The 26,372-nt window shown below is 38.7% G+C and overlaps 1 protein-coding gene across 1 annotated transcript in view; it reads left to right on the forward strand.

The window, feature by feature from the left end:
- The window catches only part of Plppr4 (phospholipid phosphatase related 4), a 37,098-nt gene extending 11,677 nt beyond the window's left edge, over window positions 1-25,421 (forward strand). The window contains 6 exon segments of the mRNA XM_021655442.2: window positions 9,230-9,415; window positions 12,612-12,741; window positions 15,918-16,113; window positions 17,535-17,592; window positions 18,325-18,498; window positions 21,506-25,421. Coding sequence (XP_021511117.1) covers window positions 9,230-9,415; window positions 12,612-12,741; window positions 15,918-16,113; window positions 17,535-17,592; window positions 18,325-18,498; window positions 21,506-22,834 — 2,073 coding nt within the window. The 3' untranslated portion in view covers window positions 22,835-25,421.
- Window positions 25,422-26,372: the final 951 nt, after the last annotated feature.

Raw genomic sequence — 26,372 nt, forward strand, 5'->3', positions numbered from 1 at the left:
AAAACAAATACAAACAAGGACGGCTTTGGAGAAGCTACACAAAGAACCTCCAAGACCTGGGAATAGTCTTAGTAGGACTGCGGTTTGGAAAAAGTGTCGAGCATCCCCCGTTCTTGCTGTTGCTCAAGCCCCTTGCACACATGGCTCCCTCTAACCTTCTGTCATTTGAGCTGACATGGTCGTTGACTCCTGGGGCTATCTTTTCCTGAAAAGCATTAGGCTAGTGCCAGATGGCCATATGTGACAGAGCAGCAGTGAAGATGCAATGGGGGCACAGGATTCCAGGAATTTAACAGAACAGGATTCAATTATTGGCCTTACCAAGCAGGCATCAAACTCACTGTTTAACGTATCTGGGGCAGAGTCTTTATCCTAAAATATACCATGAGATTCCCAGTGAAGTAACTGAAATGAAATCAGACAAGTAGGAGGAAACATCTAGGTAAAAATCAGCATCCACATCTCTCTAAGTGTGACTATGCTCAATAAATTCCGATTTAAGTCAAAGTGCAATGGTATCTAAAAGTTTGTTAAGATCAGCTCAGTACCTTACATGAGTGCCATAGACCTGACCACAAGCTAAACACTGTAAACAAATTATATTCTACTTCCTTTGAGAGTAACCTCCTGGTCTCTTTCAGCTAAATCCCTCAAGCATTTAGTGAACATCTCCAAAACACTGATTTATATAATGATCTGACATTCCGATTCCTGATCTTAGGATGAGACTAGCAAGATACAAATATCTATAATCAAAGGCAAATGAACAAGTCTTTTAATGAAGCTATATATGAAATGTAGGAAATGGGCACCTCAGCTCTGAACAGAGAACAGAAAAAATTGCAGAGGGGGAAAGATATGAAACAATATTTGTGTGTTTTTTTTAATTGAAAGTGTCCCGTAATGCAAAGATTTACAAGATGTCACTTTTGAGATATGAACACTATAGGAAACTGACACATGTTTGCAGAGCGTATGGCATGTAGACATGGGTCAACATGTTAAAACAACAGTCATGAGTGTCATTGGAAAAACTCTTCACATGCTTCGCTATTACCAGGGTGCTGGTTAAGATGGGAGTTCTATGAAAATCAGCCTGTTAGCCCTGGTAGAGGAAGGGGAAAAAAGAAACATACTATGACAAAGTAACAGAGACAGGAAAACTTAATGCTTTTATTTAGGGTGACTGAAGGAAGTAGGAGGAAATGCTCATTCAACCTGCTCTTTTATTGAGACCAAAAATGTCTTATAACCTGTTTTTGAGGTTCTTTATTACTCCAGATATGTTACAATTAAGACAAAACTGATTTTATAAATCGTAAAACTTCATACTGTATTTTTGATACTATTATTGTCAATATTTTGAGGAAATGCCTGTATTATTTACACACAAAAAAAAGCCAAAGAATGTGATTAAATTTTGTATAACAGGGACATGAAAATGTCTTCATCACAGTGCATTGGCAACTTTTTCAGCAACCTTAATAAAACTATTTTGACCTATTAATATTTTTCCAGTTTAAATTCTCATCGAAATTTCATATTTTGTGCATGTGTTCATGTGTGTGTATGAACATCCGTGTGCATATATGTGGGATCTAGACTTGTATATTGAGTTGTTCCTCATTCTCCACTTCATTATTTTCCTTCCCCCCTCCTTCTGTGTTTATGTGTGACTGAATGTACGCAGGCAGGTATAGGTGTGTTTCAGCACTTGTGGGAAGGTCAAAAGGTAGCCTTGAGTTTGGAACCTTGGCCAGCTGGCCTGAGAACATCTGGGGATTCTCCTGTTTCTGCCTCCTATCTTTCTGTCAGATCACTGGGATTACAGGGGTGGCTACTGCAGTCAGCTTTCCTGTGGGTTCTGTGTGGTTTTACAAGGATCACAGAGATTGTCAATGGTGATCCTCATGCTTGCTCAGTAAGTGCTTTTGTCTGACAAGCAATCTCCCCAGCTTCTCCACCTTGCTTTTTGAGTCAGGTTCTCTCACGAGCCAGGAGGTAGATAGTGCATCTCAAAGGCAGGAGATACTCCCAGCTCCTCTCTCCACCGCATTGGGATTACAGCAAGGGCCACACTCGAATATTTTTTATATAGGTGATAGGAATCAAATTCAGATCTTCATACTTGCACCAAACACTTCATCCACGAAGCCGTTGCCCCAGCCCTAAATTCCTCATTGTCTATGATTTGGGGCTATCTGTCAAAATAGCTCTTAAATTTCTTAGTTTAGAGTTCTTATCTAAAAAATATTCCTTTGAACAATTTGCATAATTATGTTCTTTGACTTCATGTGGCATTCCTTATAGCAAAACCAATATAACTTTGAATTTGTTTGTGCAAGTATAGTTCCTCCAAAATGAGGATGCTTCTTACGCTTAAACAATCCTGTGGCTCTGGCTGGAGCTCCCTCCTTCCTTCTCATAACTTTTACCACCCAGATAGCACATTACAGTCCTTAAAGAACAAAGAAACATCTCACTTTGAATAGCTGTATCTTTGATCACTCTCTCTCAGGTTTCTACAACATTCTTCTCAGGGAATGGTCCTGTTGGCCTTACTTGGATTGCAAATCCCTGAAGCCAACCTTTCTCCCTTCTTCAGTGATGAGCCACTGAATTCCTGTTATGTCTGGACAACTACACCCAAAATCAGTGAGTTCTCTACAGCTTTAGTTCTGTGCCACACGACAGCTATATCCTCTGCTGGCTGGATAGTTAGGTCTACCCTGCATTCGCGGGAATTCAAGTCACTTGAATTTGATGGTTCTTCCCTCCCCGTGTAGTTTGCGCTGTACACTTAAACAAGTGTCTTACATCCACTACATACGAATTCACATTTTGCCAAGTTTTCAAGGGCATTCAAAGTTTCACTCTTTTCCTACTTTAGAACTCCTGCAGTCTCTCCTCCATCCCATACTCACAATGACCTTGGTAAAAGAGATTTTGGGTTCCTCTGTACCACTGTTTCATCTCTCCAAATGTTTCCAATTTTACTTTGTGTAAAATCCCAGCTCCTGCCCTTGCCTCCAATTCTCTGCCAAGCCTGCCTCTCTGAAATCATCATACATTACTTTTTTCAGTTGCATACATCTAAGCGAGGCCTTATCTAAGGTATAGAGAATTCAGGAGCTTAAATACTACTACTTTCTTCTTTAGACAATGTAATATTTTCCAAGGTTCCTTCTTAATTTTTATCCACCTTTCTCTATGAGAAAGAATATCACTAGATTAAGATCTCTGTTTAATTAAAACCTGCACAATGGCCATGTGAGTGTGCAGGCTCTCAATAGATAATTATGAAAAAAAATAAAATAAACAGTAAGCAAAGCGTGCGACTGTGCTGTGTGTGTTGACTGACCATTATAAAGATGCCGCTGCTCTTAGAGGATCTTCCAGGATTCTGAATCCACCGTGGCCATGGAATAGGCCCAAGATGAAACCAACACGTGTTTTACCAGGTGGAGAGCACAGTGAATGCTCCCCTGTGGGGAGGAATTGTGTTTTTATTACCAGCATGCTAGAAGCAAGAAAGCAACCTGTCCTAGATAAGATGCCATGGTGAACTGCATAAATATGTCACCAAAACTGATATACACCGTAGATTTTGATTTTTAAAACTGTTGGGAGAAAAAAAAATTAGCATTACACAGCAAATGTGATCTCTTAAAATACCTTTCTTTTCCTTGGCTTTGTTCTCCAACAGTTAACATTCTATTTTCCTTTAAATTGCTCTGTCATTTTCACTGACAAGTTCCTTAGTACATGGTAATTGTAAGAATTGGTCTATTCTTTTTTTAAGACAACTTTTCTACTCTTTGGGTAATTCACCTCCTATGTATGACTTCAGAAAGCAGGTTGGCTCATACTTTTTTCTTAGCTATATCACAATTTAAGAAATAAAATATCTATACTTGCCTATGTTATATAGACAATTTTAAATCTTCAAGATCTCATTTTAAATGCTATCAAAGTCTGTTTCCTATCACATGCATATAAAATTCTATATATGTGCGCTCAAATTAACACATCTCACCTGTTAACTTTCATGCATTCAAATGGAACTTCTGTTGCTAAGCATCTCAAAGATGAAAAGATACTTTTGGAGACAAGTATGACAGAAAAAAATACTGTGATTTACTTCACTGTACTTGAGTGGTAAAAGACCAAAAAAATGAAAATGACAGAAACTAAATGACATTTTAAGAAAAAAAAATGGAGACACTAACATCAAAAGGATAGAAAATTATTCCTAATTTTGAAAACAAGTAAAGGGTTTAAAACAAGCTTCTACTAAAACACAGATAACTACAATGTAGCTACAAAATTTGGCTAATATAAGAGAGACAAAAAGGCTTAAATATGTGTAATAGAAATTATTTTAATTCACATGTTAACTTGTTGTCTGTGGGTGTTTATGTGTGTGCATCTATTTGGAAGACATTATGATATTAGAAACCATTAAAGGCAATATAGAAAGTAAGATTAGACTACAGCTTGAAGATTTTAGTTTAGGAAAGCATCAAACTTATTATATAGCATATTAATACAAAAGAGCCAGCATGCAGTAACTTCCTTTAAAATGTGCTAGGGGATTAAGGTGAGAGTCGGGAAGTATAATGCTAACATTAAAAGATCACATTGGGCATTTTTAGACAATGGCCAGCCCTTATCTGCAGAGGATTCATTTTAGGAAATTCTGAATCTACCTTACCTGTTTATAAGAGCCCTGTATGCATAATTCTTTGTACACAGTCTTATGATAAGGTTTAACTTGGGAATTAGGCATAGTGAGACATTAGCAACACTAATAAAAAATTGGGACATATTCTACAATTTGTTGTAAGCGTTTGCATATTTATCCCTACATTTTCTGCTTAATTTAAGTCATGGTTAGCAAAATTTATGGACAGAAAAAAAATGTGCATGAGGGGACCAAAGTAAACCAATCTCTGTTCCAGATACTGTGTCATCTTGTTTGCAATAACTCATTTTATCCTGTCAACTGACTGGCAGTGATGGGTGTTCCCAATGTAGCTAACTTCATAGATAAGAAAACTGAAAGTTAAAATTATTTCCAAGGTCATCTCAGATATAAGTGAACATACTGGAACCAGAACCTCTTAGTAGCTTGAAAGCCATCCAAATCTTCTGGTTCTACTGCCCTGGCAAACTTCTCAGTGTTCCTTCCCATTTTCCCATGTGCACACACAGAAAAATTCATTCTTTGGCTATGTCTTCACCATCACATCTGAACATAGTCTACATGTAAAGTAACCATCCACAAAAGTCCAATGGGGAATGTCTCTGCTCTAAGGAAGGCCAGCTTCATTTTCAGATTGGTTATATTGAAAAAACTGTGCTCACCTTTCTTCAGGAGACATTAAGGAGGCACCTTATAAATTCATGGGAATTAAAAAAAATGAATCATCAAATGTTAAATGGATAGACAATAAAGATTGCAAATCCAACTCCCATGTGCAAAAGGCATATAGAAAATGTGAGAAATTTTCCAGAAAAAAAAAAAAAGAAAGTGTATGGAGAAATCTGGTTAAGAGTAGAATAGTTAGGATTCAAATGAATAGAAAAAAAAAATTTCCAAGTTTAAAGAAGCAACATATATAAGATAAAGTCTGTTTAGACTAATTAATGAATATTTTAACTAAAAAGTAATAAACACAGAACAACTATAAGCTAACAATAATCCCTGAAATTGATGCTAGTTATATTTCATTATATAAACCATTTATTTCTGTTTAATTTTTGGAAAGGACTATAAAATAGTGCTCAATACTTAAGATTTTGGAATGAGCTTGGTTCAAAATCTAACTCTGCAACTTACTGTTATAACTACTTATCACTTGCAAAAAAATGAGGACGACAATACCTATCCACTGTCTTGGCAATATGCAAATCAGATGAGTTAAAATTCAAGACCCAGCCATACCACTCCTAGGCATATATCCAAAAGAGGCTCAAGTACACAATAAGGACATTTGATCAACCATGTTTGTAGCAGCTTTATTTGTAATAGCCAGAAGCTGGAAACAGACCAGATGCCCCTCAACTGAAGAATGGATGCAGAAATTGTGGTACATCTACACAATGGAACATTACTCAGCAATGAAAAATAAGTAAATCATGAAATTTGCAGGTAAATGGTGGAACCTGGAAAGGATCATCCTGAGTGAGATGTCTCAGAAGCAGAAAGACACACACGGTATATACTCACTCATATAGACATGTAATATAGGATAAACTTACTAAAATCTGTACATCTAAGGAAACTAATCAGGACCCTGACTAAAATGTTCAATCCCCATCCCAAAAGGCAAAGAGGATAGACACCAGAAGAAGAAGAAAACAGGAAACAAGTTAGGAACCTGCCACAGAGGGCCTCTGAAAGGCTCTGCCCTGCAGACTATCAAAGCAGATGCTGAGACTTATGGCCAACTGTTGGGCAGAGTGCATGAAATCTTATGTAAGAAGTGGGAAATAGTAAGGTCTGGAGAGGACAGGAACTCCACAAGGAGAGCAACAGAACCAGAAAATTTGAACATAGAGGTCTTTCCAAAGACTCATACTCCAACCAAGTACCATGCATGGAGAAAACCTAGAACCCCTGCACAGATGTAGCCCATGGCAATTCAGTGTCAAAGTGGGTTCCATAGTAATGGGAAGACGGACTGCCTCTGACATAAACTGACTGGCCTGCTCTTTGATCACCTCCCCCTGAGGGGGGAGCAGCCTTACCAGGCCACAGTAGAGGACAATGCAGCCACTCCTGATGAGATCTGATAGACTAAGATCAGAAGAAAGGAGAGAGGAACCTCCCCTATCAGTGGACTTGGGGAGGGTCATGCATGAAGAAGGGGGCGTGAGGGTGGGATTAGGAGGGGAGGAGGGAAGGGTTTATGGGGGGATACAAAGTGAATAAAGTGTAATTAATAAAAAAATAAGATACTACTAGTGGAGAAAAAAATTAATGAATTAATTTCCAAAACAGAAAATTATCTGGCATATAGTAAGTGATAAATTTGCTAAATTAAAGATAAAAATACATTGATGTAGATTAAAACAGACATTTCTGTCACTCAGAAATACCAAAAAGAGCTGCTTTATTGATCAAGATATAAAATTACTATTCCAGTAATAGTAGATTACAATATTGCAATAGATAATAATAATAATAGACTGTGTGAAGAAATAGCCAGCTATTTAGAGTCATCCAATAATAATGGAAAGAAAAAACATAAATATTTCATTGTAATGTTTGTTCTGGGAAAACAACTCACTTGAAAACCAGAAAGACAAAACCAGATTAATCACCATCCATCACTAATTTTACAGTAAACCCAGTGCCCACTTCATTATGAGAGAGAGAGAGAGAGAGAGAGAGAGAGAGAGAGAGAGAGAGAGACAGACTTCTTGGAAATAGAAAGTGTGGTTCTATCTTCAAATTTTTTTTTAACAAATAACTAAAAAACACTACTGGTTAAAAATATTCTCCTTAAAAAAAATCTTTTTGGTTTAGTTATGTAAATATTCTGTATTCAACGAACAGCAAAACCTTAAATTGAAGAAGGGGGTCATGCGAGGAGGGATATTTGTGGAAGCGAGAGGCTGGCATTGTGTGTCTTCTTCAATTACTCCTCATTGTTCTTGAGATGGGTCTTCTCACTGAAAATGGACTGAGTTGATTCTGCTGAACTATCTGGTAATACACATTAGGAGTCTTCATCTCTCTACCTCCCAAACTCTGGGATTAAGGGTGTTTATGGGATGGATGCTGGGGATCAGCTCAGATCCTTACATATGCATAACAAGCAGTTTACTGACCACGCCATCTTCCCAACACCAAACTGAACATTTTTTAACAATACATAAATCTGTATTGTTAGACTTTAACAGATCTGCTAATGAGGAAAGAATTCACGTTTTCTTGCTAATTGAGAGTGGGTCCCTCTCTAAGCATCTGCCATCTTCTCTGTATGATACCTGTGTAGTGAGAACCTGGAGCATTATAGGTTGAATGAAAGAATATATTCACAAATTATGCAAAACAAAAGGACTTAGAAGCTACACTGTAATTAATTTAAGAGTAGACAAACAGATGGCCACTGAAATTAAAATCTCAGATAAACAATGAGTAATTTCAGTGCATTTCTCGAAATTGCAATTAATGACTGCAATCCGAAATTCTTATTTCACTGGTTGGCATGCACTTTTTCTATTTTCTATATCTGATAATGCCAATCTACTTATTGTAATACATTAAAGTTTACACATTTATTCAGTTGGTCATTAATTGATAAGCTTTTATTGGCCATTAAAAATACTAAATGTTGTATTGGTTGTTAAAATGTTCTAGTAATAGTTTTATGCTCCAGGGACTCAGCAATAAATAACCTTGGTAGATTCTCAATTCCTTAAGTGTTTATTTCAGTAATAATTTATTAGGTTAGTTGTTAATTTTGCTAACATATCATAAAGTGCCAAGTAATTTTGATTAATAAGTGTTATTGAGAAAAATCAAGATAGTGACAAAGTTGAGGGTGGATCAAAAACCATCACAGTTGGAGGGTGCAGGACTGTGCTATTAATGACGGAGACATGCCCTTCATGAAAAGAGGTAGGGAAAGGACGTGAAGGGAAGGAGCCGTCCATGCAAAGGACCTTGGGCAGGAGTAAATTTGACCCCCAGAGGGCAAGTGTGGAGAACCATCTGAGTGTAGTCAGCGTTGAGTTGGGGGATGGTAGAAGCATGACACTAGAAGGGCCAGGAGCTGAGACAAAGGCCGGATGTTGCAGAAAGTTCCATTCCACGGGCAGCACTTCACATGTCATTCTTGTTAGACATTTGGATTTGGTTGAGGTGAGAATGACAACCAACAGGGTGCCTAAGGTGAGAAGTGAAATGAATTGGAGTATTTCCAGAAGTCTCCTTGCAGTGGTACTGGGGGTGGGGAGAGGAAGAGAGGATTGGTACGTGAAGAGAAAGGTGGTCACAGTAGGCAGAGGGTGACAGACTGGGAGCAGCCTGGTAAAGTAGATGAACAACAGGAGGCATACTGTGAGTGTCAACCCCACAGCACGTTATGAATGTATTGTGCTCACAGAAGGGCCATGAGAGAAGGGGAAAATTCCACCAGTTTCAAACTTCAAGATGTACTGGTTCCATTTGTCCTATTTACAAAAATAGATTGTCTCCTGTGTCTTTCACCCTCAGTTGCCTATATTGGCATCATCGGTGGTTAGCCTCTACTTTCTGGAACTCACAGATGTCTTCAAACCTGTGCACTCTGGATTCAGTTGCTATGACAGGAGTCTCAGCATGCCATACATTGAGCCAACCCAGGAGGCCATTCCATTCCTCATGTTGCTTAGCTTGGCTTTTGCTGGACCTGCAATTACGGTAAGAATTGACCCTCAACATTGCATTGTTCAGTCACAGAAAACAAAAGATTGACCCAGTTTGTATAGTATGCGTGCTAATGAAAAACAAAGAAAGAAATAAAAGAGTGCAATTTAACCAGTGAGTCACTGGTAAAAGTATTTATTCATTAAGCTATCTTACCGAGTCCCTTGGAAAATGCCTAATTGTTTTGTTCCCTATCAGGACCATTTATTTATCACATGATGCTTCTTCTCCTGACACTGTTGCTTGTACTGGGGACAGTGACGTTGTCCTTATCACAATGTTCCTACTTCTATTGACTCCTTGGTTCTGATCACAAACTCTTAATAGAAAACTTAGGGATGTTTCCCAGGGTTTTAGTTCGGGCCTGAAGACCTGAGAAATCGAAGGAGCTCTACCACCCTCTCACTGAGCAGACCTGGGGAGCAAGGGGCCACCGCCTTCCATGGGGCATTTCTGAACGGCCTCCACCCTTAACGCTTCTTAGTAGAAAGAGAAGCAAATCAGGAACTGCATATTACTGGGGGTGTTGTTTATTCCTTGAAGACTTCCAACCCATCTGATTTTTTTTCTTCCACAGTGGTTTCATAGACCCCAAGGGAACAACTCAGTGTTGACAGGAGCATTGGCATTGCTGATAAATGACAGAATCTGATACTCCTCCCTCTCCAAATATACTTAATTCTTCTAGCTTCATTCTAATGTCATTTTTCTTTCTGTTTTTAAGGCCTTCACTCTAAACAAGTGTTTTTCTCGGCATCCATTCTGTGGCAAGCAGAGACATTAAAGGATCATAATTCTGTCTATACTGTTACTACAACTTTAACTTCTACCTCCTTCCCATTCATAAAAGTGAAAATTAACAGACTCTAATCTCTGACCATCAAAAACACTGGTTTTCTTTTCATCTTTGTAACTGTATAAACATATTGCAAAACTGGGCTCTTCCTGGCGCATAGGAAGACAAGATACAGCTTCACTTGGCTAGATTTTGGAGCAGACTGGTGTAAGTAGAGGGTTAAATATAGAACAGAGAGCCTAGCATATTCCCATGTCTCCTTTGAAGTAATAACATTGGAGAGTATTAGTCAGAAAGAATACTTAGTTAATTCGGTATTGAATGATACGAGATAAATTTCGCTCTATCGTTTCTGTTCCCCATTGACTTTAAAGTGAGTTATTGCACCATGTGATACTTATGTTTGGCTTATTTTCAAAATTCCTTGAAGAACAAAATTTTATATGAAAATAAACACTAATTACAATGATATGTGTACCACATTACCTAAACAACTAAATATAACTAGGGGAGCTATAATTTTAAGCATTTTGTAAAACAAATAATAAGATTTTAATGAGAACTGAGACGCTTACCCAGAAACATCTAACCCTAGCCATTGCCCAACCTGAGTACATTCATAGTCATTACAGTGACATGACCTACTGTATCTGAGGGACTATTAATCTCCTGAAACCCTAATTTCCTCAACTCTACATATATAAGATCACTAACTTTCACGATTTAATTTAGAAATATATTAGGGACAAATATTTGACATATTTTTTATAAATAAAAGTCACAAATCAAATCTTGTTTGTATATAAGTAACAACTCAGAATTCCAGAGTAGTTAGCACAATAAAAACACAAATCCCTGTGTTCAAATTTTCTGGAAATTTTGAACACAGCGGTCTTTCCAAAGACTCATACTCCAACCAAGTACCATGCATGGAGAAAACCTAGAACCCCTGCACAGATGTAGCCCATGGCAGTTCAGTGTCCAAGTGGGTTCCATAGTAATGGGAAGACGGACTGCCTCTGACATAAACTGACTAGCCTGCTCTTTGATCTCCTCCCCCTGAGGGGGAAGCAGCCTTACCAGGCCACAGTAGAGGACAATGCAGCCACTTCTGAGGAGATCTGATAGACTAAGATCAGAAGGAAGGATAGGGGGACCTCCCCTATCAGTGGACTTGGGGAGAGGCATGCGTGAAGAAGGGGGAGGGAAGGTGGGATTAGGAAGGAAGAAGGGAGGGGCTTATGGGGGGATACAAAGTGAATAAAGTATAACTAATAAAAGTTTAAAAAAAAGAAAAAGACACAGAAATATTAAAAAAAACACAAATCTCATATTTTCAGGCATGATGCTTAAAATAAGGATAACTAAGAAGTGGTTCTTCCCTTGGAGGGTCCTAGATTAAGGAGAGACAGTTGAATGAATGAGTAGCTCGTAATTCAATAAAGTTACTCTAAGGAGGATGACAAGGTACTAAAGGAATGACATAGAAGGTAATGCAATTCGTGTTAGGGTATAGTAAGAGAATTAAAAAAGAAAAAAACTCCCCGAATGGAAAGGCACCTAAGTAACAACAAACTCCTTCACTGATGTTATATTGCTTAAAGTCCCGCAGCAAACTCACTGTTTATATCTGAAAATGCTCCTGATACTGCAGTACGGTTCTTTATCTACTGTAAACATGTACTCTGAAAGCTTAACCCTGGGAAAGACTACCCAAGTATCTAGATTTTTCCTGTCATCTGCATTCTCCAATAGGCTAGCCACTCACCATGTGCTTTTTTCAAGGCTAATTATATTTAGGTTAAAAATTTTAATATAGTACTATTAACATTAAATATTTGATTCAGTGCCTACATTTCCAGTTCTTAGTAGCCACAAGTGAGTGGTGGCCAACATCTGAGCTACCTGCTAAATTAAAAATCATTTAACTGACCAAATCTGTTTGTCAAATGTTCCTGATCCTAACTCTATACTTACTTAATTTCTCTAAGGTATCTTGGGATTGATGTCAAGAGTCTCATAGTTAAAGCAAAATCGGTCTGTGTAGTTGACTGAACTGAATCCCTTTGTGTGATGTGCAAAAGGCTAAAGGCACATTGCTGTAATCAGATTGAAATTCTGAGATATTTTCACACCTTTGACCAATGTGCAGGAGTAGACAAGATCCAGCCAGGCCTCTTTACGGTGCCTCACTGGTTTTTGTTGTTGTTGGTGGTGGTGGTGGTTTTAACACTTGTTAAATTCCCAGAAGAAATTGCTTACGCTTCTGAAGTGTTGATAAAAACACATCTTCTCTCTGTGGAATAGGCGATGTGTGAGGGGGTGGCGCATAGTTTACAAGTGTTAGTGTATAGGTATAGTGATACTCTCGCTGACACCATGTGGCCTTTGCAGATCATGGTGGGAGAAGGGATTTTATACTGCTGCCTCTCCAAAAGAAGAAACGGAGCTGGATTGGAGCCCAACATCAACGCTGGGGGTTGCAACTTCAACTCCTTCCTCAGAAGAGCCGTCAGATTTGTTGGTGGGTGTGAGCAGCCGAAAAGAAAGGAAATGCTTTTCCTCACAGAAATGCTATGTCTAATTATAGATATTAAGCCCTTAAAGCTGTAATTTAGATGTATACGTTCAGTATGTGGTGAGTTTTACATTATACATGAAACTTTAAAAGAAAAACAGAATATACTCTCTGTCATTATTTAGAGTCATGGCCCCAGTTTTGTGTGCTAGCACGTCACACATTTCAGGGCATTTTGCCAAAATTTGGCTCAAGCATAAATTTACTTCAAGATAATTTCACAAAGTGTAAGTTTTACGTTTTTATTTTTATTTTCCCAGAGCAGAAGGAAACAGTAGAGGCAGGAGGAAGGAGCAGAGACAATGTCCACGTAGCCCTGCCTGAATGGCCTCAAATTACTGTGTTACTGAGGCTGGCTTTGAACTCCTCAGCCTCCTGATTCTGTCTCCCAGGTGCTAGAATTACAGGTGTTTGGCACCATGCTGTATTTTTTTTTTAAAGAAGTATAAGTGTCAGAAGGTCATCGTTAATGCTTCAGAAATTAATTTATTCACATAAGAGAGTCTGTTTCTTAGTGGTTTTATCCAGAAGTCACAGAGCATAAAAATGTTACCATAGACCAGTGTATCATGATTACTTTTTGTTGGTTAGAGTCACTTATTCATCCCTCTCCTTTACCTTAAGTTTTTTATTAAGTCTATAAAAAAATTACAGACCTCACTAGGCAGTGTCTGAATCATACTAATACCTAAATCAAAATTAGCATGGGACCATATTAATGTAGTCTTTTACCTTTTTTTCTTCTGATTTAAGCAGTCATCTACAATACCAGAAACCAAGCTAAATGTTTTATATTCATTCCCATAAGGCAATAGAAGGTTATTTTTGCATTATATTATTACCTTGTTATTTTATTATATTGATATATTATATTATTTACCTTATATTATTTCACCTTATATGTGATAGCAGTCAGCAAAAAGAAATTGGCAGCTTCATGTAATATTTCATAAATAATTAAATTAAGTCTTTTCTCCCAAGACAAAAAAAATGCTGACTCTAAATCATTCCCCAAATTCTGCTCTTTGAAGTTATCTTCTTATCATAATATTGATATGGTTAAAAAAAAAAAGCAGTCTTCTTAGAAACATTTGAGACAAAGTAATAGAACTCAAAGACTCAGAGCTGAACACAGAGATACATTCCCATAATAGAATATAATTCTATGGACAAAGAGGTATGTATTCTGAAATGCTGTCAGCAACCTCATCTTCCCTGGGCCTGAAGAATCCCATTTTTCAAAGATAAAAATAAGCTGATTCCTTTATTATTCAGTCTTTACCCAGGCCATGCAAGTCTCATATCACACTGCCAATTCTTTGTGTTCAACAGACAGTGATCTATTTACACACTCTTAAAATTGAATCCCAGGACAGCTGGAGAGATGGCTAAGTAGTTATGAGAGCTTGCTGCTCTTCCAGAGAACTGGAGTTAGGTTCTGAGCACCCATATTTGGTAGCTTACAACAGCCTGTAACTCCAGTTCTGGGAAGTCTGACACCTTCCCCAATCTCCATGAGCATTCTCTCACTACTGTGCATACTCACACACCTACGCAAAAATTAAAAAAAAAAAAAAAAAAGAAGAAGAAGAAGAAGAAGAACAGGCCTTATTCGTGCTTCTAGGAACTGGAACACAGAGATCAGCTTTCTGTGTCATACATCCCTGGTGTCATCGAAAAAGGAACTAGGGCTGTGGCAGTGTGTTCAACCAGCTCTCGGTCTAGGGGTGGTTAAGGGGTGCCTCTCAGAATGACTGCTGTGAGTAACTCATGTATCAGTATCCAAGCAATTGAACCAGAATAAAAATGCAGGGGGCCAGACAGCCCGGGAGAGGGAGGCAAGTTCTAGATTAGATACATCTTAGAAGGAATTACTCACAAGATGAGCCAATCAAGAGATTCAAACAAGCCTAGAGTTTAGTCCCAGAAGATAAAATTGGAATTTTGGCAAGATATATAACATCATGACCAAATACAGCAGTTTCCACAGCTACCCAGGCTATACCTACTGCTGGTTATTAGGACAAAGCCTGCTTTCCTCCTTCTTTGCTTAATTGGCATTGTTAGCAGGACTGTGCTTCATAGAGAATGAGAATATGGATTCTGAGGGCTTAGTACCTATGCCTGGAATTATAGACCATAGTGAGGAAATGAATCCCAACAACACAGAAATGCTCAGAACTTTGACATTAGTTTTCTTTTTTAATTTATTGTGTACATTTTATTACAAATTTAAATAACTTTAAATTTAAATTTGAATTTGTTCTTTGACAGTCTTATACATAGATTTAATGCATACTAACTTCTCTCACCTCCTGCTTTGCTTTTATCTCCTTCCCATCCCGGTCAAATCTTCCTCCTCCTAAAAGTTCTTTTCCACATTACTGAACTATTTAGCTACTGATGGATCTGGGGCAGGGGTAGTCATTGTCTTAGTTGTAAATTTTTCAGGTTCCAATGAACAGTTCCAAACCCATGATCATACAGATGTAGCCTGAATAAATTTGATTGATCACAAAACAAAACAAAACAAAATGAATTTAAAAGTTTTTTTTAATTCTATTGCATTTTTCACAGCCCGTTCCTTTCTAATCATTCCTCAGCTTTCCCCAGGTAGATTACAAGTGACCTATGGTACATCATGTTAAAAACTGACTTTAGACACTGGAAACATGGCTCATCAATTAAAAGCACCCATTACTTTTGCTGAGGATCCATGTTGTTTTTAGCATCCACATCAGGCCACTCACAACTGCTTGTAACTCGAGCTCTCAACATCTGGCACGTCCTTCCGGGCTTTGTAGGCACCTGTACTCACAGGTGCGCAGACCTACATACAGGCACACTTGATTAAAAATAAATATTTACATGTAAAAGATGTACTCCCAATTAACAAGGGTTACTATAGTATACTTACTACTTGAGCGATTCGAAATGTTACTATGTTGCCCTTAAATATCAGCTTAGAAGTTTGGAAAATGTCTATATTATCTGCCAAAATTATCTTAGAGAAAATAATAGTATACAGACAATGTATGCGTGTGCAGTAAAGATGATTAACACTGATAGAAGCTCAGCTTTGGCCATCAACTCAGTAACAGTGTTTTCCATTTCCCTTCTAGGCGTCCACGTGTTTGGGCTGTGCTCCACGGCTCTCATTACAGATATCATACAGCTGTCCACAGGATATCAGGCACCGTACTTTCTGACTGTGTGCAAACCAAACTACACCTCTCTGAATGTATCCTGCAAAGAAAATTCCTACATCGTGGAAGATATTTGTTCAGGATCTGACCTTACAGTTATCAACAGTGGCAGGTTGAAAAAAACAGAGCTTTAACACTATCCCATGCTATTATTCATATAATGCTGTCATTGCACCATCTACGCATGCCATTTTCAGTCACAACAGTTTTTATTTACTTGTATTCTCAAGGCAACAATCTCGTCAGTGACTGTAACACAGACATCTGCTAATGACTTGCTCCAAATCCTTCTCTTAAAGTCTCTGAATTTTATTTCACATTCTGGTTACAAGCCCACCCTTGACTAAACTCATACTTTGTGTTCTACCACAGTTGGTTTACGGTATTAATGATCCATTATTGCCGACAGTCAATATGCATATTAGACTCATGTCAAATACCCAACATCTGTGTTATATCGCTTCTTTATCTTTATTTTAAAATTACATAAACTTCGCTTTTCTCAAGTTTACAAAGGAGTAACATCTCTTTTCTTTGAATGAACAGTTAAACAGCTCCTGACTTTACATTTCAGAAAGTTAAGAACATGAAAACCCAAGAAACTACTAGTGCATTATTTTTTTTCAATTAACAAAGTAAAATAAACTTATAAGACAAGAGAACGTTCCTGAGATACTAAAAATAAATTATGTGAAAAGATGCAGAACACTGAATAATTATCATGAAAACTGGATTTGTTATTTAGTGACTTCTCAAGAAAGCAAATTCCTATGAACCATTCAGTAATCTTGAATCTATGGTGAAGAACTGTGTCCTGTTTTCTTTCTCAATTCTTCTGTATATTCTTGTTTGTGTTGATTAGCAAGTATCAAATAATTATAAAAACAATAATATATTACTCTTCTCCTATTGAAAGAAATTTCTAATCCCTTTGTGTGTGTGTGTGTGTGTGTGTGTGTGTCCTTTTCTGTGTGTGAGAAAATTCTCTGTTGTTTTAGAGGTAAGTCATATCTTAGTGAGCTAAGCAGAGAAACAGTTTGTTAAAACTGGACTTTTCTTATACATTTTACAGCCTAAAAATACATTAAGATCTACTGGTATGGGAAAATAACTTCATCATTTAATGAAGTGAAACTATCTTGGAGCATTAAAAAAAAAGTTTAAAATAGCAAAGCCCATATTTTATGAACTTTCACAATGAGCTGATACAGTTGTAAACAAAGAGTAGTTATGCTTCCCAACCCATTTCAGAGTTCATCTCATGTGTTCCTTTGCCAACCTGATACTTACTTTATAGTTTGTTTCATTTTAATTTTTACTAAAAGTACATTACCGTATTCTTTAATGCTAATGATGACCAGCAGTGCTCCTGAGGGTAGTAAATCACTCTGTTTTTCTCAGTAAACTAAAGATAAATTAAGGTTATTGCTTCTTGCCTTGTGCCTTTGGGTATAAAATCTCCCCCTGAGCTGTTGAGGTTGCTGGTGGCACATTCAAGCTAAAATGCGTAACCTGGCTGTCTTCCTTCGGCAGGAAGTCATTTCCGTCCCAACACGCGACCCTCGCTGCCTTCGCCGCTGTGTATGTGTCAGTAAGTATGAATTCCTCATTGTTAAATTGTGACCTGTAGAAAAGCTGAGGGAAGAGTGTTTCCTTCAGGAGACCAATTAGATCATAATTTAGTTCTGCCTCCCTTTAATACAACAGCATCTAAAGCAATTATCATATGCTACTTAAAAAAAAAAGGTAGAATCAAAGAATTTTTTTCACAGAGAGTCATAATACTTGCTTAACCTTGGGACATTGGAGGGAAGATATTTATGATATCTTTTATGATATCTTTAAGATATTTCTTTTATAGAAACCAAAACCAAAGGGCTTTTATTAATGGTACAAAAGCACAGGCAGGAACATAGCTTTCCGTATTTAGGTGACAATGGTGAGTTCTAGGTCACTGTCAATTTGGTAAGTGTTAGAGCCCTTGTGTTTGGTTGACACCACAGTCTATATATTCTTTTGTGAAACAAATGAACCAAAACTTTGTGGTAAATAAGAGGGAGATTAGGATTCACTGGCCAAACCTATATTGCTTCAGTGTTGTTCAAACTTTCCTGCAATTAAATGAGAGATCAGGTGATTATTCTGAGTATCGTCAATACATCCCCCTCCTTGGCAGGCTCAGAACTTTGCCCTGACCAGGGGGATGGGAGAAAGTTTAGCAGAGTGTGTCAGTCCGACTTGTGAGTTGAACTTTTTGTTTGCTTGGACTTCTCTAACACGATGGCCTTGCTAGCACACTTAACCCACTTCTCTCCTTTTAAAGATGTACTTCAATTCCACATTAACCGATTCCTCTAAGCTCCTGAAACCTCTCTTGGTCTTCACATTTATCATCTGCGGAATCATCTGTGGGCTAACAAGGATAACTCAGTATAAGAACCATCCAGTCGATGTCTATTGTGGCTTTTTAATAGGAGGAGGAATCGCACTGTATTTGGTAAATAACATTATTATTATTTGGTGAAGTACAGTTTAAGATGGAAAGGTATGCATAGAATATTTTGTACAATAAGCTATTCATGATGTATTTTATATTCATGAGAAAAATCTTAGGGTGCATCTTCATTCTAAGCCAAATTATACTCTACTTCCAATTAAGTGATTTAATGACTTCTTCTTATAAGCCAGAATTGATTTGAGAATTATTGTATTTCATTCTTTAAGAAACACACAGAGAGATATACCATGCACATTGAAATTTTACGCATAAGGAAAGTGGGGAAAAGTAAAAGGAGGGATGCTATAATTTTCCCAACAACACAAATGTAGCACTTTCCTGATTTTTTAATCATTTGTTTATCTCTCAAACATGCTAAATATCTTCAAGAAAAGTATCTGCATTATAAGTAAATTGGTAGTGCCTATTGAACTCAGTCATGCATTCACACTTTCATCCATCTTACTTATTCATTATCTGTCTATTGCCATCCTCCATAAAACAAAGGAAAATAAGATGCACCCCTCAGAATCTCACCGTGTAAGAATAAGTCATCAGAATGAATGGTTACAACATTGGATGATGTTCCTTGCAAATGAGAAACTGCTAAAGGAACAGCAAGTAGCATTTCTAGAAATGATATGATTTTTAAAAAGAATATTTTCTTAAGGATAAGAAAGTAGAAGGCACATTCAAGGGGAAGAGATTATCATTCCAGAAGATAAACACAAGGAAGAGCAACTGGACAGAAGGGGAAGTGTTGGGATGAGAATTAACAGCCAAATTTGTAGTTTGGAGGAATAGATTTATGATGGCCACATTAGTAGAGCAGGTAAATAATCAAGCTAATATATTGCTGGAGAGAATGGCATTTGAGGGGTTCGTGATGACTCAAAAGGCACTTAAATAGTTATGTCTGAAGAACAGAAGGGTCATGAGTCCTTCAGGAGCCAGGGACATTACTTATAAACGTATCATTGTAGTTAGTCAAGGGATGCAAAATGGCCAGGTCACAGAGTGAAAAAGAGCCAAGAATAACTAATATGCAGGTGACAGACAGGAACAGACAACAAAAAGGAAAACAAGAGGGGCAGAAATAAAAGTCATTGCCCATAGCCAGAGTCCTCAGTCACATGATCTCTGTGCTTCTAAGAATGGAATTAAAAATAAAAGATCAAAAAATAAAAAATAAAAGATCATGAAAAAGAAATATTTCTGCTGAAGTGTGCAACGATTTCCTCTTTTATAAAAAAGCAGAGCCAGTGATGAAACTTTAAATTTTCCTCTCACGCGCTTTCTTCAGCAGAGAGGAAAGTGATCACATTACAGTCAGCCAGTAGTAACAGCACACCTGCCAGGGTATCACTGCTGACTGGCAAAGGAAAGGGAAAAGAGCTTCTCACTCCTTCATTTATGCGTTTCCATCGCACCTGTGTAAAATCATTGGTACCTGGACATTCCCGTGAGCTTGACAACCAACCCAAAGGCTGTGGGGATGAAGTTCAACACTCCCTAGCCACTCAGAAAAGTGATTCTTTACCCATAGAATGAAGATATTAACGTAGAAGTGTAGCTCAGGCATAGAGCACACAAGCTCTTGGTTAGACTCCCAGTACCGCCGAAGTTAACTGGCTAACTAATTAAAAATAATAACGGTTTGTTCCATATTTCTTTCAAAATAAGAATCAAATAACGATATTACCATTCTGAGGACTGAATATTACACAATAGGGTCAGAACTTCACGTTTAGTGGCTGATTTCCCTAAACTTACAAAGGTAATAGGACATTTGCAATTAATAGAACATTAGGAAGTCTGGGTGGCAAGAGCATGGGTAGACAGTATTTCAAAGAACAGACTGATAGGATAGCCAGACAGAGTTCACTCCTGTAACCTTAAGAGAGTGAAGCAAGAGAATTGCAAATTTAAGGCCAGCCTGATCTACCTAACAAAACCTTCTCAAAAAAACCAGTCTAAATATGGTGGCACATGCCTGAAATCCTAGCCCTTGAGAGGCAGAGACAGGTAAACAGCTGCAGGTTTGGGGCCAGCCTCATCTACATAACATATTCCAGGCCAACTGGGTCGACCTAGCGAAATCCTGTCTACACACACGCAGAAGGTGGGGGGAGCATGTGTTCTATTTGAAACATGATTCCTAAGCAAATGCTGCTCCTCAGTGTGCAAGCATGCTATGAAATGCTAAAACCATGAAACTGCGTTACTTAGGCTTTAAAAGTAGACCCAGCCACCTTCAATTGGAATTATCCCACAGGCAAACACTGCTTCGCCATCTTATCTCTGAAAACCCAGCAGACGTTAGATCTCCTGTAATTAGGGTAAAAATTTTGAAACAGAAACTTAACCTTTTCCAAATCTAAAACAAATGAAAAATGATGGACTAAATATAAAGACTAAATTTAAAAAAATGGCTCACATTTGGTATAAAGCAGTAATTTAATCCAACCTTCCCACTTGAAGGTCAAGTTTAAAGAAGACAGGCAAGGCTAAAGGCAGTGTGATTTCCAATACCGTATACGTCTCCTGCCCTCACTTCCGAACCTCACAGCATTTTTATGAATGATCCATTGTTCTCTATTTCCCTGCAGCTCCTCTGTTTGCCATCAGAAAGTAAGATTGAAAATGGAAGGGAACATAAAGCATTCAAGCTTTTCAGGCTGTCACTCAAAAAGAAGCTCCTGAGTTCAGAAAAAAAAAAAATGAATTGGAAAGCAGAAAAATGCCCTTAGTTCTCTCATTGTCTATCTTTGCTTTTCAAAACACAGACAGTGTGGCAATGTCTTCTGGTCCATCCCAGTTAGTTCTGAGCAGTGAGTTCAATGAGCTAGATAGTTAAAAGACTGTGCCCTGCCCGGGTAATTGTACTTTTCATCGTTTTTATTGGTCCGTGGTGGCTTATGCACAGTGTCTGTCTCAGTTCTAGGAGAACCATGATTAATAGCGCCTTCTAGTGTGTGATACCTGTTTTTCTGCCCTTGAACACCAGGGTCTGTATGCCGTGGGGAATTTTCTGCCTAGTGAAGACAGTATGCTGCAGCATAGAGATGCCCTCAGGTCACTGACAGACCTCAATCAAGACCCCAGCAGGGTTTTATCAGCTAAAAATGGTAGCAGCAGCGATGGGATCGCTCACACAGAGGGCATCCTCAACCGAAACCACAGGGATGCGAGCTCCCTAACAAATCTCAAGAGGGCCAACGCTGATGTAGAAATCATCACTCCCAGGAGCCCTATGGGGAAGGAGAGCATGGTGACCTTCAGCAACACGCTGCCCAGAGCCAACACCCCCTCCGTGGAAGACCCAGTGAGAAGAAACGCGAGCATCCATGCCTCCATGGATTCTGCCCGGTCCAAGCAGCTTCTTACCCAGTGGAAGAGCAAGAACGAGAGTCGCAAGATGTCCCTGCAAGTGATGGACACTGAGCCCGAAGGGCAGTCTCCACCCAGGTCCATAGAAATGAGGTCCAGCTCAGAGCCCTCAAGGGTGGGGGTGAATGGAGACCATCACGTCCCTGGCAATCAGTACCTCAAGATCCAGCCTGGCACGGTCCCCGGATGCAACAATAGCATGCCTGGTGGGCCGCGTGTGTCCATCCAGTCCCGCCCCGGCTCCTCCCAACTGGTGCACATCCCCGAGGAGACCCAGGAAAACATAAGCACCTCGCCCAAGAGCAGCTCTGCCCGGGCCAAGTGGCTGAAAGCTGCCGAGAAGACGGTGGCCTGTAACCGGAGCAACAACCAGCCGCGTATCATGCAAGTCATCGCCATGTCCAAGCAGCAGGGCGTGCTGCAGAGCAGCCCCAAGAACGCTGAGGGTAGCACGGTGACCTGCACAGGCTCCATCCGCTACAAAACCCTGACGGACCACGAGCCGGGCGGCATCGTGCGGGTGGAGGCCCACCCCGAGAATAACAGGCCCATCATCCAGATCCCGTCCACCGAGGGCGAAGGCAGCGGCTCGTGGAAGTGGAAAGCTCCGGAGAAGAGCAGCCTGCGCCAAACCTACGAGCTCAACGACCTCAACCGGGACTCGGAGAGCTGCGAGTCCCTCAAAGACAGCTTTGGTTCCGGAGATCGCAAGAGAAGCAACATCGACAGCAACGAACACCACCACCACGGCATCACCACCATCCGAGTGACGCCGGTGGAGGGCAGTGAGATAGGCTCAGAGACGCTGTCTGTGTCCTCCTCCCGTGACTCCACCCTGCGCAGGAAGGGCAACATTATCCTGATCCCCGAAAGAAGCAACAGCCCTGAAAACACAAGAAACATCTTCTACAAAGGAACCTCCCCCACTCGGGCTTATAAGGATTGAGCGATGGTCCGTCTTGTCATCATTTCGGTGACACACACACACACACACACCCCAAGACCACACATTTATCCTACCTGTGCTCTTTTGTTTTGTGGGTTTGGGGCTTCTTCCTTTTTTCTTTCTCTTTCCTTTTTTTTTCTGGAGGATTTGGAACGCCTTCTTGCCCAACTAAGTTGTTCACCATCAGCCTGGAACTCTCACCGAACTACCACATAAACTGTGGCGATTTTACACCAAGGGAAAGGAAAAGCACAAAGCAAGATCCGAGCTAATCTCATCATCCAAACAGTTCGTAAGACCTGTCACCGAGGCTTCGCAGCAGGCAGTGTATCGAGACGAAGCAGATCCCTTTGATGTATAGTATTTGACTTTCTGAATGTGCCAACTTTGGAATTTTTTTTCATTGTAATTAGCTGTGGGGAATCCAACACACACAGGTTTCCCCAACAACAGAGGCCATGCAGTATTATATATTATTCATTTTCGCAGACTCTGCACCAGAAGCGCAGACTGGGCGGTGCTGATTATCATAAGTGCATATACCGTGTAAACTCTCAAACTCTACTAGCTGTGAAATAGTGGTGTGCAGGCCCTCGTCGGAGAAATGCTCCTTATTAAGAAGATGCCGGCTACCTTGTGTTAGAATAGACCGTCCGTGGCTTCCCTGTAGCAGCTCTCTCACAGTCAACAAGAAAAAAAAAAGAAGAGAAACTGGAAAGGGTTCTGTGCAATTCATTTCTTTGGAAAATGCTTTTTTTTTTTTTTCGACATCTGAAAGTCCGTAGGAATGTTTTCAGTGAAAGAGGATAACTAGGTCTCTGCATCATTCTTCTGCTTTTTATTTAAGTATTGGTAATGCTGATTTCTGGCATTTTTAGTGAGTGTATTTGCATACTTAAACACATTGTTTTAGAGAATATTTTAAAATTACTGTGATTATATTTTCGATTTTATGGCTTCTCCTTACTTTATTACTTTTTTTGAGGTTGAACATATGTTCTTCTATTTTAAGAAAGCAAAAGTGACTATTTACATTCCTTGTGCAAAATACACTGCTGTGAAGTCATAAACCTGAGCCAACGGTTGAAACTGTGGGTTCCGTTGCCAGATACATTGGTCAAGTTCAAGATGTCTCCAACAGGATGGCATAGGTTACCACATCAGTAAGTAATCCCAACACTCCATTTTATTCCAGGGCATTTTGTTTCTGCATTGTTTTGATTATCAATTGGAGCCACAGAGAGGTGAGCCTGACTCTCCCCTGGCAACCGTAGGAATCTAGAAAAAAGGCTAATTGATAAATAGAAGCATCTAAATTAAGAAAGTTTATCTTCAAAATATCAGTCTAGACACAGCTCTGTACTTAGAGTGTACTCGGCAATTGGCAGTTTTGGCTGCCTGTCTTGAATCTAAAACTCTGAGCCTAAATCAAAGGAAACCATAGTATTGATAGCAAGAAGATAACAACAAAATATTTTGAAGTGTTTTTTTTCCAAGTTAGACATATAAAAAGTGGAGAGATATTTAATTCTTGAAAATTGGTATTAAACCTTTTCTTATGCTGTATCTTAAGAATTATAATGTATACTTGATGATTGCCAAGAGGGAAGAAAAGCAAACAGCAGAGCTGGTTGATCTGAACTCAGTGCAGTTTTCAATGGGAACAACAGCTGTCCAGCAAGGAGTCATATCATCCATTCTCAGCGTCCACATTCAAAGGGCAGAGCTTTTTAGAACACTCAACCTCCCAAGGCACTAGGAATTTAGCTGAAACCAGCAGAATTGAAAACTCTGGCAATAAAATACAGACTCAACCGTAACCCTTCTGGCAATTTCCTTCTCAGAGAAGGAGGTGGGAGTTAAATGTTGCCTTCCCCACGTCTTATGCCACCACTGTCACAATGTCCCCGCTGGCCTGGCCAGTTCCTGGAGGGAAGGGTGGACTGGTTTTAGTACTCTGAAGAAAAACCAAGCTGCAGTATTTGAGGTGCAGTATGTTATTTCCTAATCTTTCCTATTTCTTAACAAAAAGATTTTAAAGTACTTCTCTAGTCATTGAGTTTTTGTTCTTTACATACTATTGATATATTCTTTTTCTACTCAAAGTGCCAAAGGCTACAGTTTTTAATGACTTAACAAATTGTACCACATTGTTAAGGAAATATAATGATAGACGCTAGAATTCAGACCTCTGCATGTATATTTGATAACACATCTTTTGTAAAAAATAAATAATTACAAAAATTTGTTTACATTCCACTGGTACCTTAATTTAAAATAAATCAGACTAACAGGTGGTATATCTTCTTAGTGTTCTATTTATTTTATTTGCTAATGAGAGCACTTCTTCTTTTGTTAGGCTGTGCTTTATTGATAAAGTATTGAATAAAGAGAGTTAATTATCTTTTTAAAGTAAATAAAATTATGAATATATAATATATATGAAGTATTGTGTTATGCAATGTTTTCCAAACTGATAAAGTTTGTAAAGTGCTATAAATGTATTTTGTTAAGTACAGATCAAAGCTATCGTGTGAGTATATTGTGCTAACATCATAGAAATAAAGATTAGATTTCTTCATCAAAACTGGAATATTGGGTTTTTCTTTCAGACAGGATAGGAATTGATAACAGCTTGGAAAAAAGCTAAGGAAAAGTTTACATATGTAATATATATATATATATACATATATATATATACAAAGTATATATATATATATACTTTGTGTGTGTGTGTGTTGGCTAAACTCATGAGAAGAAAGAGTATTGCATAAAGAAAATTTGTCCAGATACAAGTTTCCTTGTTTGGAAATTTAATTTCAGAAGTCTAGAAAGATGTTGCATGGATGACAGCATTCGTTTTTCTTCTATAGGAACTCTGCTCAGTTTCTAGCACCCACAGCAAGTGGCTCACAGCTGCCTGTAACTAGACTCTCTCATCTTGCCTCTTTGATCACCTGTACACATACACACAAACAGTTTAATAAAAATATATAATTTTTAAATAAAAACTTTATTATAGGATGTCTTTTATACTTAGGCATACTTTTCCACACTTTAATATGATAATATATTAGGAGCAGCCTTGCTAGGCCACAGAGGAGGACATTGCAGCCAGTCCTGATGAGACCTGATAAACTAAGGTCAGATGGAAGGGGAGGAGGACCTCCCCTATCAGTGGACTTGGGGAGGGACAGGGAGGAGATGAGGGAGGGGTTGGGATTGGGAGGGAATGAAAGAGGGGGCTACAGCTGGGATACAAAGTAAATAACCTGTGATTAATATAAAAAATAAAAGTTAAAAAAAGAAAAAAAAGAAACATGAAAGTCAAGTAGTCTTCTCAATGATTGCCTTTCATGCCATTGTGAGCAAAAATGTAGCTTTTCTTTAAAAAGTGCTTAACAGTTAACTCAATTTTCATTCAAGGCATTAGTGCCCACTCCCTGACTTTTACTGATTATATATTTCATTAGAAACTTTTAGCACAAGGTTTGAGACTACAACCAAGATTTATTCTGTGATCCAAGGGTCTTCAGGT

Source organism: Meriones unguiculatus, chromosome 10, assembly GCF_030254825.1.
Source record: "Meriones unguiculatus strain TT.TT164.6M chromosome 10, Bangor_MerUng_6.1, whole genome shotgun sequence".
Classification (NCBI taxonomy): Eukaryota; Metazoa; Chordata; class Mammalia; order Rodentia; family Muridae; genus Meriones; species Meriones unguiculatus.